The following is a 13,212-nucleotide window of genomic DNA, read 5'->3' on the forward strand; positions in this document are numbered from 1 at the left end:
CTGATTTTACCTTCAGCAGACAAAAGATGCAAATACTATACAGCAAGGAATGGTAGATAAATACATTTACAGCTATTATTCATTTTAAAGGATCATAGAGAATGATATATCATAACTGGGCTCCACATAACATTATATTTCTATGTCTTTATTTATAGTAATACAGAGAATATCAGGCTGGAATGTGGAAGTGTTGGAGACTGGGGATGTGCACCTCTGGTTACAGGTGGAGAAACTGTCTCCTGCTGCAGAGTTAGAGATGATTCTTAATGACAAAGTCATCGAAAATACACCAGTATGTCTGTTTTTCACATATGCTATACTTGTACCATGTTGTAGTATAATTAAATCAATACAAATGTATCCTCTTGGCTAAAAGCTGCGGCACAGTATGGCGTACAGACGCTCAAGCCAGCAGAAAAAAGTAATGAGCGGGGGGAGCTGAATACAGTAGCGGTGCTCCCACTACCCGATCATAGTGGGGGCCAGCACAGGGAAGTGTGCGTGCTGTGGTAGCGGGAGCTTGTACTCCTGCTACCTATTACTATAGCAGGGGGAAGGAGGTAGAGGCGCTAATAGCTGCAGACAATGGGCACTCTATGGCTGCGGGAGGCTGTATGGCAGCAATGCCCCAGCAATGTACAGTATAAGGACACATCTGTAAATCTTGCTCCACATACAGATACACACACAAACACACACCACACCACACACACACACACACACACACACACACACACACACACACACATATATGCACACACACATACATATATTATACACACAGCTAGTTAATTTAACACATATAATCTCAGTTGCACTTTCATCCATTCATGTTTTGAATTCATGGATCACCATGATTTATCATTATGTGCGCATCTACAGATGCACTATCTGCACTAACCAACGGGCACACGGACCACAATGGTATCACCAAATTGTTTTATGTGCTCTAACAGACATCTATCCTTCTTGATCCTCATTAATGTTTTATGTCTCTGAGACCTTCCTCTATTACTGTAAATCAAAACCATTTTTCCATTGTTGGAGACAATACATATAGCATTGGAACAATCAAAACAAATGTGAAACAATTTTCTCTGACGTCCTAGTGGATGCTGGGTACTCCGTAAGGACCATGGGAATAGACGGGCTCCGCAGGAGACTGGGCACTCTAAAAGAAAGATTAGGTACTATCTGGTGTGCACTGGCTCCTCCTTCTATGCCCCTCCTCCAGACCTCAGTTAGAATCTGTGCCCGACTCGAGCTGGTTGCACACTAGGGGCTCTCCTGAGCTTCTAGTAAAGAAAGTATTTGTTAGGTTTTTTATTTTCAGTGAGATCTGCTGGCAACAGACTCACTGCTACGAGGGACTTAGGGGAGAGAAGCGAACCAACCTGCTTGCAGCTAGCTTGGGCTTCTAGGCTACTGGACACCATTAGCTCCAGAGGGATCGAACACAGGCCCAGCCTCGGTCGTTCGGTCCCGGAGCCGCGCCGCCGTCCCCCTTGCAGAGCCAGAAGCAAGAAGAACATCCTGGAAATCGGCGGCTGAAGACTCCGGTCTTCATTAAGGTAGCGCACAGCACTGCAGCTGTGCGCCATTGCTCCCTATGCACACCACATACTCCGGTCACTGATGGGTGCAGGGCGCTGGGGGGGGGGGGCGCCCTGGGCTGCAATTAGAGTACCTTACATTGGCAAACAGCACATAATATAGTCTAAAAAACTATATATGTGCAAAAATCCCCTGCCATAATATTAATATAAGAGCGGGAGAAGTCCGCCGTGAAGGGGGCGGGGCTATCTCCCTCAGCACACTGGCGCCATTTTCTCTTCACAGCTCCGCTGGAAGACAGCTCCCCAGGCTCTCCCCTGCAGTTTCCAGGCTCAAAGGGTAAAAAAGAGAGAGGGGGCACTAAATTTAGGCGCAAACTGTACATGTAAAGCAGCTAAAGGGAAAAATCACTTTGTGTTAGTGTAAATCCCTGATTATATAGCGCTGTGGTGTGTGCTGGCATACTCTCTCTCTGTCTCCCCAAAGGACTTTGTGGGGTCCTGTCCTCAGTCAGAGCATTCCCTGTGTGTGTGCGGTGTGTCGGTACGGCTGTGTCGACATGTTTGATGAGGAGGGTTATGTGGAGGCGGAGCAGGTGCCGATAAGTGTGATGTCACCCCCTGCGGGGTCGACACCTGAGTGGATGGATATGTGGAAGGTATTAACCGACAGTGTCAACTCCTTACATAAAAGGTTCGATGACGCAGCTTTGGGACAGCCGGCATCTCAGCCCGCGCCTGCCCAGGCATCTCAGAGGCCGTCAGGGGCTCAAAAACGCCCGCTACCTCAGATGGCTGACACAGATGTCGACACGGAGTCTGACTCCAGTGTCGACGAGGATGAGTCAAATATACAATCCACTAGGGCCATCCGATGTATGATTACGGCAATGAAAAATGTGTTGCACATTTCTGACATTAACCCGGTTACCACAAAAAAGGGTATTATGTTTGGGGAGAAAAAGCAGCCAGTGACTTTTCCCCCATCTGATGAGTTAAACGAATTGTGTGAAGAAGCATAGGGTTCCCCAGATAAGAAACTAGTAATTTCTAAGCGGTTACTAATGGCGTACCCTTTACCGCCAACGGATAGGTTACGCTGGGAGACATCCCCTAAGGTGGACAAAGCGCTCACACGCTTATCAAAAAAGGTGGCACTGCCGTCTCAGGATATGGCCGCCTTAAAGGAGCCTACAGATAGAAAGCAGGAGGCTATCCTGAAGTCTGTGTATACACACTCAGGTACTATACTGAGACCTGCTATTGCTTCAGCATGGATGTGTAGTGCTGCAGCAACATGGTCTGATTCCCTGTCAGATAACATTGATTCCCTTGACAGGGACGCTATTTTGCTAACTATAGAGCATATTAAAGACGTAGTCTTATATATGAGAGATGCACAGGGGGACATTTGCCGGCTGGCATCTAGAATTAATGCAATGTCCATTTCTGCCAGAAGAGTATTATGGACTCGGCAGTGGACAGGTGATGCTGATTCTAAAAGGCACATGGAAGTTTTGCCTTATAAGGGTGAGGAATTGTTTGGGAACGGTCTCTTGGACCTTGTGTCCACAGCAACAGCTGGGAAGTCGACCTTTTTACCTCAGGTCCCCTCACAGCCTAAGAAAGCACCGTATTATCAAGTACAGTCCTTTCGGCCTCAGAAAGGCAAGCGGGTCAGAGGCGCCTCCTTTCTGCACAGAGGCAGGGGTAGAGGGAAAAAGCTGCACCAGACAGCCAGTTCCCAGGAACAAATATCCTCCCCTGCTTCCACTAAGTCCACCGCATGACGCTGGGGCTCCACAGGTGGAGCCAGGTGCGGTGGGGGCCCGTCTCCGGAACTTCAGCGACCAGTGGGTTCGCTCACGGGTGGATCTCTGGGTTCTACAAGTGGTATCTCAGGGATACAAGCTGGAGTACGAGACGTCTCCCCCTCGCCGTTACCTCAAATCAGCCTTGCCTGCTACTCCCAAGGAAAGGGAGGTAGTACTGGCGGCAATTCACAAGCTGTACCTCCAGCAGGTGATAATCAAAGTTCCTCTCCTTCAACAGGGACGAGGTTACTATTCCACAATGTGTGTGATACCGAAACCAGACGGTTCGGTGAGACCCATTCTAAATTTGAAATCCTTGAACACTTATATAAGGAAGTTCAAGTTCAAAATAGAATCGCTCAGGGCGGTTATTGCAAGCCTGGAAGAGGGGGATATTATGGTGTCACTGGACATCATGGATGCTTACCTACATGTCAGTGGCGTGCGGTGAGGTTAGTGGCTGGTGAGGCACTACAGCCATAATGCCCGCCGAATCCTGCCGATGACCCCTACCGCCACCGAGCCAATGCCCACTACTGCCCCTGAGCCGATGCCCGCTGCCACCGCCAATGGCTTATAAACTTGCCCACAATCAACTGACCCAGCCCTCCGCCACTAATTTGCATCTCAGTCCGATGCCGCCAATGCCCGCTGCCTGCCTGCTCATCATACTTGAGATATATTGTACATTTTTATAGAAATTTTTTTTTGTGTTTGGGAAGGGAGTGGGAGGAGAACATAAATGCAATTCTGTTGTCCAGGGCTTCCATTAACTTAATGGAGAAGGGGCTGAATGGGTTAAAAAATGTAAAAAAAAATTGTGTGGGGTCCCTCCTAAGTATAACCAGTCCAGGTTGTTTAAATACTGGGAAAAAAATTGGACAGGGGTTCCCCGTATTTAGACAACCAGCACCGGGCTCTTAGTCCGGTTCTGGTTCCAAAAATACGGGGGACAAAAGACGTAGGGGTCACCCGTATTTTTAAAACTAGCACCGGGCTCCACTAGCCAGAGACATAATGCCACAGCCGGGGGACACATTTATGTAGGTCCCTGCGGCCGTGGCATTACCCCCCCAACTAGTCACCCCTGGCCGGGGTTCCCTGGAGGAGTGGGGACCCCTTAGATGAAGGGGTCCCCTCCTCCAAGCACCCAAGGGCCAGGGGTGAAGCCCAAGGCTGTCCCCCCCATCCGTGGGCGGTGGATGGGAGGCTGATAGCCATAAGAGTGTTAAAAAAAAGAATATTGTTTTTTGTTGTGGAACTACAAGGCCCAGCAAGCCTCCCCTGCTTGCTGGTACTTGGAGAACCTCAAGTACCAGCATGCAGGGAAATAATGGGCCCGCTGGTACCTGTAGTTCTACAACAACAAAAATACCCAAATAAAAACACAACACACACCGTGACAGTAAAAATTTATTACATCACACTTACACACTCACACATACTTACCTACATCCCACGCCGGTCACGTCCACTTGTCCAGTAGAATCCAATAGGGCCGATACCTGTAAAAATGAGAGACAGATTACTTACCTACATCCCACGCCGGTCACGTCCACTTGTCCAGTAGAATCCAATAGGGCCGATACCTGTAAAAATGAGAGACAGATTACTTACCTACATCCCACGCTGGTCACGTCCACTTGTCCAGTAGAATCCAATAGGGCCGATACCTGTAAAAATGAGAGACATATTACTTACCTACATCCCACGCCGGTCACGTCCACTTGTCCAGTAGAATCCAATAGGGCCGATACCTGTAAAAATGAGAGACAGATTACTTACCTACATCCCACGCTGGTCACGTCCACTTGTCCAGTAGAATCCAATAGGGCCGATACCTGTAAAAATGAGAGACAGATTACTTACCTACATCCCACGCCGGTCACGTCCACTTGTCCAGTAGAATCCAATAGGGCCGATACCTGTAAAAATGAGAGACAGATTACTTACCTACATCCCACGCTGGTCACGTCCACTTGTCCAGTAGAATCCAATAGGGCCGATACCTGTAAAAATGAGAGACAGATTACTTACCTACATCCCACGCCGGTCACGTCCACTTGTCCAGTAGAATCCAATAGGGCCAATACCTGTAAAAATGAGAGACAGATTACTTACCTACATCCCACGCCGGTCACGTCCACTTGTCCAGTAGAATCCAATAGGGCCGATACCTGTAAAAATGAGAGACAGATTACTTACCTACATCCCACGCCGGTCACGTCCACTTGTCCAGTAGAATCCAATAGGGCCGATACCTGTAAAAATGAGAGACAGATTACTTACCTACATCCCACGCCGGTCACGTCCACTTGTCCAGTAGAATCCAATAGGGCCGATACCTGTAAAAATGAGAGACAGATTACTTACCTACATCCCACGCCGGTCACGTCCACTTGTCCAGTAGAATCCAATAGGGCCGATACCTGTAAAAATGAGAGACAGATTACTTACCTACATCCCACGCCGGTCACGTCCACTTGTCCAGTAGAATCCAATAAGGCCGGTACCTGTAAAAAAATTAACATTAAACTTCAATGCACAGGAGGGGGGAAAAGAGGAGAGAGAGAGAGAGAGAGAGAGAGAGAGAGAGAAAGAGAGAGAGAGAGAGAAGAGAGAGAGAGACTCTCTGACTAACCTGCTGCTGGCTGTGAGTGGGAGGAGGTCGGGGGTGAGCCGCAAACCGCTGCTGACAGCGGGAGGGCGGAGGAGGACGAAGGGAGAGACGGGGGGAGGACGGAGCCAGCCGGAGCCAATGGAGAAGGACGGGGGGAGAAGCGTACACCGCTGCTGTCAGCGGGAGGAGGTCGGATGAGAGCCGCAAACCGCGCTGACAGCGGGAGGGCGGTAGAGGACGGAGGAGGACGAAGGGAGAGATGGGCCGGACGGAGCCAGCCGAGGAGGGACGGGGGGAGAGCCGCACACCGCTGCTGTCAGCGGGAGGAGGACGTGGAGAGCCGCACACACTCACCGCTGGGACCCGCCGCGTCTGGGTGATTGGACAAGCGGATCCAGCACTGGATCCACTGTCCAATCACAGGTGCCTCGCTGACATGGGGGTGGTGTCCCTGTCAGCGAGGCACTTTTTTCAGTGCCGCTTTTACGCTTTTTTTGAATGGGCTTTTAAAGCCCAGTGCTTGGCCCCGCCCCCCGCTCTGTTCCGTCTGCATTGTGTTTGGGAGGCACTGCTATCAGTGCCTCCCAAACACATATAAGCACAGAAAATTATTAGAATTAAATAAAGAACATACTTATGACACAGAATATGTGTCATAAGTATCTTCTTTATATTATTTTAGTAATTAATCACAGGGGAGGCACTGCCTCCCCTGCCTCCCCTGACTGCACGTCCCTGCGTACATGTCCCCATTTACCCACCTCACCAGGAGTACCTCAAGGTTGTGGTACAGAACTGCCATTACCAATTCCAGACGTTGCCGTTTGGTCTGTCCACGGCACCGAGGGTGTGTTCCAAGGTAATGGCCAAAATGATGATACTCCTTCGAAAGAAGGGAGTTATAATTATCCCGTACTTGGACGATCTCCTTATAAAGGCGAGGTCCAAGGAGCAGTCGTTGATCGGAGTAGCACTATCTCAGGAAGTGCTACAACAGCACGGCTGGATTCTGAATATCCCAAAGTCGCAGCTGGTTACTACGACGCGTCTGCTGATATTGGGCATGTTTCTGGACACAGAACAGTAGAAGGTGTTTCTCCCGGGGGAGAAGGCCAAGGAGTTGTCATCTCTGGTCAGAGACCTCCTGCAACCAAAACAGGTGTCGGTGCATCATTGCACGCGAATCCTGGAAAAGATGGTAGCTTCTTTCGAAGCAATTCCCTTCGGCGGGTTCCTTGCAAGGAACTTTCAGTGGGACCTGTTAGACAAGTGAGGATCGCATCTTCAGATGCATCGGCTGATCACCCTGTCCCCGGGGGCCAGGGTGTCTCTGCTGTGGTGGCTGCAGAGTGCTCATCTTCTCGAGGGCCGCAGATTCGGCATTCAGGACTGGGTCCTGGTGACCACGGATGCAAGCCTCCGAGGTTGGGAAGCAGTCACTCAGGGAAGAAACTTCCAAGGACAATGGTCGAGTCAGGAGACTTCCCTACACATAAATATTCTGGACCTAAGGGCCATTTACAATGCCCTAAGGCAAGCAGAACCCCTGCTTCAAAACCAGCCGGTGCTGATTCAGTCAGACAACATCACGGCGGTCGCCCATGTAAACCGACAAGGCGGCACAAGAAGCAGGATGGCGTTGGCAGAAGCCACAAGGATTCTCCGATGGGCGGAGTATCACGTGCTAACACTGTCAGCAGTGTTCATTCCGGGTGTGGAAAATTAGGAAGCAGACTTCCTCAGCAGGCACGACCTCCACCCGGGAGAGTGGGGACTTCATCCAGAAGTCTTCACGCAGATTGTGAACCGTTGGGAATGGCCACAGGTGGACATGATGGCGTCCCGCCTCAACAAAAGCTAAAATAGTATTGCGCCAGGTCAAGAGACCCTCAGGCGATAGCTGTGGACGCACTAGTGACACCGTGGGTGTACCAGTCGGTTTATGTGTTCCCTCCTCTTCCTCTCATACCCAAGGTACTAAGGATAGTAAGTAAGAGAGGAGTAAGAACTATACTCGTAGTTCCGGATTGGCCTAGAAGAACTTGGTACCCGGAACTACAAGAAATGATCTCGGAGGACCCATGGCCTCTGTCTCTCAGACAGGACCTGTTACTGCAGGGGCCCTGTCTGTTCCAAGACTTACCGCGGCGGCGTTTGAAGGCTTGGCGGTTGAACGCCTGATCCTACCAGAAAAGGGCGTTCCAGATGAAGTGATTCCTACGCTGTTCAAGGCTAGGAAAGACGCTGCCTGAAGTTCAGACGTTGTTAAGGGAGTGCTGCATATTCAGCCCCTTTTTTGTGCCTCCAGTGGCACCTTGGGATCTCAACGTAGTGTTGGATTTCCTAAAATCACATTGTTTTGAGCCACTTCAGAACGTGGAGTTGAAGTATCTCACGTGGAAAGTGGTCATATATATATTTGGCCTTGGCTTCGGCTAGGCGTGTGTCAGAATTGGCGGCTTTGTCGTGTGAAACCCTTATCTGATCTTCCATAGGGACAGGGCAGAATTAAGGACTCGTCCCCAATTTCTCCCTAAGGTGGTATCAGCGTTTCATTTGAACCAACCTATTGTGGTGCCTGCGGCTACTCGGGACTTGGAGGCTTCCAAGTTGCTGGATGTAGTCCGGGCCCTGAAAATCTATGTTTCCAGGACGGCTAGAGTCCGAAAATACTGACTCGCTGTTCTCCTGCATGCACCCAACAAGCTGGGTGCTCCTGCTTCTAAGCAGACTATTGCTCGCTGGATCTGTAGCACGATTCACCTTGCACATTCTGCGGCTGGACTGCCGCATCCTAAATCAGTAAAAGCCCATTCCACGAGGAAGGCGGCTCTTCTTGGGCGGCTGCCCAAGGGGTCTCGGCATTACAACTTTGCCGAGCTGCTACCTGGTCGGGGTCAAACACGTTTGCAAAATTCTACAAGTTTGATACCCTGGCTGAGGAGGACCTTGAGTTTGCTCATTCGGTGCTGCAGAGTCATCCGCACTCTCCCGCCCGTTTGGGAGCTTTGGTATAATCCCCATGGTCCTTACGGAGTACCCAGCATCCACTAGGACGTCAGAGAAAATAAGAATTTACTCACCGGTAATTCTATTTCTCGTAGTCCGTAGTGGATGCTGGGAGCCCGTCCCAAGTGCGGATTGTCTGCAATACTTGTATATAGTTATTGCTTAACTAAAGGGTTATTGTTATGAGCCATCTGTTCAGTGAGGCTCAGTTGTTATTCATACTGTTAACTGGGTATGGTTATCACAAGTTGTACAGTGTGATTGGTGTGGCTGGTATGAGTCTTACCCTGGATTCCAAATCCTTTCCTTGTAGTGTCAGCTCTTCCGGGCACAGTTTCCCTAACTGAGGTCTGGAGGAGGGGCAAAGAGGGTGGAGCCATTGCAAACCAGATAGTACCTAATCTTTCTTTTAGCGTGCCCAGTCTCCTGCGGAGCCCGTCTATTCCCATGGTCCTTACGGAGTACCCAGCATCCACTACGGACTACGAGAAATAGAATTACCGGTGAGTAAATTCTTATTTTTTTCTCATTGCAGAAACGGAAAATAAAGTTTGACAAAGAGAATGGTCTCATTGAAATCATTAAGGAAGACTTTGGAGAAGAAGATAAAGGAACTTATACTGCCAAAGTGGTAGATGGAAAAGCATCAAACCAATTCACTGTTACTCTTACTGGAGAAGGTCAGCAACTATCTCCTACAGTATGTCATGTTTGTACACTGGGGATATCAGCATACTATGGGCCTAATTCAGGTCTGATCGCAGCAGCAAATTTGTTAGCTAATACGCAAAACCATGTGCACTGCAGGAGGGAGGGGGGCAGATATAACATGTAAAGAGAGAGATACCCCTTTTCCACTACTGATGCAGGTCGCAGCCGGGAGCCTGCCACGGGAGCTACGCGGCTGCGACCCGCATCAGAGCCCTCTTTCCCACTGCACTCACCCAACACGGCATATTGCCGGGTTGGTGTCGCGGCAGGGGCGGCGCTGGGAGATCACATGATCTCCCAGCGCCGCCCTTCCATACAATGTAAACGGGAGCCGTGTCGCATCGACACTGCTTCCGTTTACACTACAACCCTACCCGAATTATTCCCGTGTCCTACCCAGGTAGGATTCACGGGTCACTTGATCCGGGTTTTTGCAGAGGGACCCTTTTCCACTAGCACAAAACACGGGTAAATGCGCACCCCCGTGCATTTACCTGTGTTTTTTAGCTACTGGAAAAGGGGTATGAGATTTGGGTGCGGTGTGTTCAAACTGAAATCTAAATTGCCGTGTAAAAATAAAGCAGCCAGTATTTACCCTGCACAGAAACAATATAACCCACCCAAATCTAACTCTCTCTGCACATGCTATATCTGAACACCCCTTCCCCCCCTGCAGTGCACATGGTTTTGCCCATTAGCTTACAAATTTGCTGCTGCGATCAGATCTGAATTAGGCCCTATATATCCTTTTCAGTGGATTTCAGTGATAGAGCATGTATTCATTTGACTGTTTATTTATAATTGCAAAAAGGTGCAATTGTAAAACTGGGGTGTTATAAGGGTTTCAGTATAATATCGTTTTTTCAGCGGTCGTCCGAATTCCGGCGTCGGTATCCTGACAGCCGGGATCTCGACAACCGTCAAACTGAATGCCTTGTTTTACGCATTATTCTTCATGAAGTCCGGCATGTATCTTATCTCATTACACAATTCTCTTTCTCATGCACTGAAGTTTGTCCTGTGGGGATGACACTTTAATCTGGTAATTCATAAACCTCCGCTATTCAAAAAGCTATCAGAAAGGCTTGGGGAGACCAAAAGTGGTTCATTGTTTTACTGATTTCATAGTCTTACATACTGAGTTTGTTTACACAGTTCTGCATCTAGAAGTTTTCAGAAAATCACTGGTTCTTGGAACACGCGATAACAAAGTGACCTGTCAAATATTACAGATAACTAACAATGATCTAAAGACAACCAGTCACTTTTAAGCTAAATTGATTTTTCCAATGCCATTGCACTCTGCAACTATAAATAAAAATCAGCTTTTCTAAGTTACCTCTGCCTTATATGCAGGTAGTCTTCTACATGAGGGGGAGATGTAAGACGCAGTAAAAAGAGTGGAGAAGTGAGCCAGTGAAGACGTTGCCCATGGTAACCAATCAGCTGCTACCTATTATTTGTCAGAATGCGCTTGATAAATGTTACCTCTGAGGTGATTGGTTGCTATGGCCAACTTCTTCACTGGTCCACTTCTCCGCTCTTTTTCCTGCTTCATACATCTCCCACTCAGTTCCCCTGCACAACAAGTGCTTGTGGGGCAAGGTAGCTGTAATGGAGCTCCAGGAGAGAGCATAGATCAGCATGTATAGCAATCACAATGACAGGTCCCTTTTACATGGCATGCATTGTTTTTGCATGCTGTCTGCCAGCTGGTGGTTAGTCATAGGTAGTGAAAGTATAGAAAAACACTGATTCCACTAGACCATACTTGCCAACTTTGAGTTTCTCTTCTCCAGAAGACCAGAGAGGAGATGCAGGCCAACTGCTCTGGGGGCGGGTCAGTGACATTACATCATTAGGCTACGCTTCGCGGGTCCCTGTGGAAGGGGCAGGGTTAAATTACATACATTACATAATTTTAGCCCCACCCCCTCCCTACAAACCAGATGTCCCTGGTATTATCTGTCCATCCTGCCCACTTCACAAGGAAGAGAGTGTGATGCTGGAGAGACTATCCCAAGAAACGTTGGTTCCGGGAGAGTAGGAAAGTATGCACTACACACTATGGTGGTCATACCGAGTTGTTCGCTCTGTAAATTTTTTCGCATCGCAGCGATTTTCCGCTTAGTGCGCATGCGCAATGTCCGCACTGCGACTGCGCCAAGTAAATTTGCTATGCAGTTAGGTATTTTACTCACGGTTTTTTCTTCGGTCTGGTGATCGTAATGTGATTGACAGGAAGTGGGTGTTTCTGGGCGGAAACTGGCCGTTTTATGGGTGTGTGCGAAAAAACGCTACCGTTTCTGGGAAAAACGCGGGAGTGGCTGGAGAAACGGAGGAGTGTCTGGCCGAACGCTGGGTGTGTTTGTGACGTCAAACCAGGAACGACAAGCACTGAACTGATCGCAGATGCCGAGTAAGTCTGGAGCTACTCAGAAACTGCTAAGAGGTGTGTGGTCGCAATTTTGAGAATCTTTCGTTCGCAATTTTAAGAAGCTAAGATTCACTCCCAGTAGGCGCCGGCTTAGCGTGTGTAAAGCTGCTAAAAGCAGCTTGCGAGCGAACAACTCGGAATGAGGGCCTATGGGAGTACTTCTGAGTTGATTGCAGCAGGAACTTTGTTAGCAGTTGGGCAAAACCATGTGCACTGCAGGGGAGGCAGATGTAACATGTGCAGAGAGAGTTAGATTTGGGTGTGGTGTGTTCAATCTGCAATCTAAATTGCAGTGTAAAAATAAAGCAGCCAGTATTTACCCTGCACAGAAACAAAATAACCCACCCAAATTTAACTCTCTCTGCACATGTTATATCTGCCCCCCCTGCAGTGCACATGGTTTTGCCCAACTGCTAACAAAGTTCCTGCTGCGATCAACTCAGAATTACCCCCTATTATGGGTATGATTCTGAGTAAGGAGTAAGGAAGGCGGGCGAGTTTGGCTGCCATTGCTGGCAATTCTATGTTTTTGCAACAGAAACTTGCCCTCCTCGCAGGGCCGGTTCTTGCCCTTGTGGCGCCCCGGGCAAAACGTTCGGGGTGTGGCTTAATACGGGGGCATGGTCAGTTACGCCCCCATTTTTAGCGCCGCAGAAAGAAAAGTAAAAAAAAAAAAAGTATACTTACATCCCCGCTCCTGATTCCAGACCGCTGCAGACCTCCGCCAGCGCCGCTCCTCTCCTCGAAAGCATAGACACTAGAGGTCAATTATGACCCCTAGCGTCTGTGCCACAATGCTGTGCGGTGCGCGATGATGTCATCGCGCACCGCACAGCAAAGGTCCTCTCCACGAAGGGAAACTAGACGCGTAGCGTCTGGTTTCCTTCACAGCGGGGGACCAGCAGGGGGGGGGGGGGGGGGCACTGCAGGGGGCACAGTGGCGGATCTTGCTATGGTGCGGCGCCCTCCGGAAGGCGGCGCCCCAGGCAAAAGTCCTGCTTGCCCGTGGCAAGATCCGCTACTGCCTCCTCGCATGTAATTGAATTGAGCCCATGGTGTCAAGTC

At 49.2% G+C, this 13,212-nt stretch overlaps 1 protein-coding gene across 2 annotated transcripts in view; it reads left to right on the plus strand.

Moving 5' to 3' along the window:
* The window catches only part of MYOM3 (myomesin 3), a 357,638-nt gene that overhangs the window by 280,034 nt on the left and 64,392 nt on the right, over positions 1-13,212 (plus strand). For both annotated transcript variants that reach the window (XM_063954304.1, XM_063954305.1), the window contains 2 exons: positions 159-295; positions 9,535-9,679. In XM_063954304.1, coding sequence (XP_063810374.1) covers positions 159-295; positions 9,535-9,679 — 282 coding nt within the window. The remainder of the gene's footprint in view (positions 1-158; positions 296-9,534; positions 9,680-13,212) is intronic.

The sequence above is a fragment of the Pseudophryne corroboree genome, chromosome 2, assembly GCF_028390025.1.
Source record: "Pseudophryne corroboree isolate aPseCor3 chromosome 2, aPseCor3.hap2, whole genome shotgun sequence".
NCBI lineage: Eukaryota > Metazoa > Chordata > Amphibia > Anura > Myobatrachidae > Pseudophryne > Pseudophryne corroboree.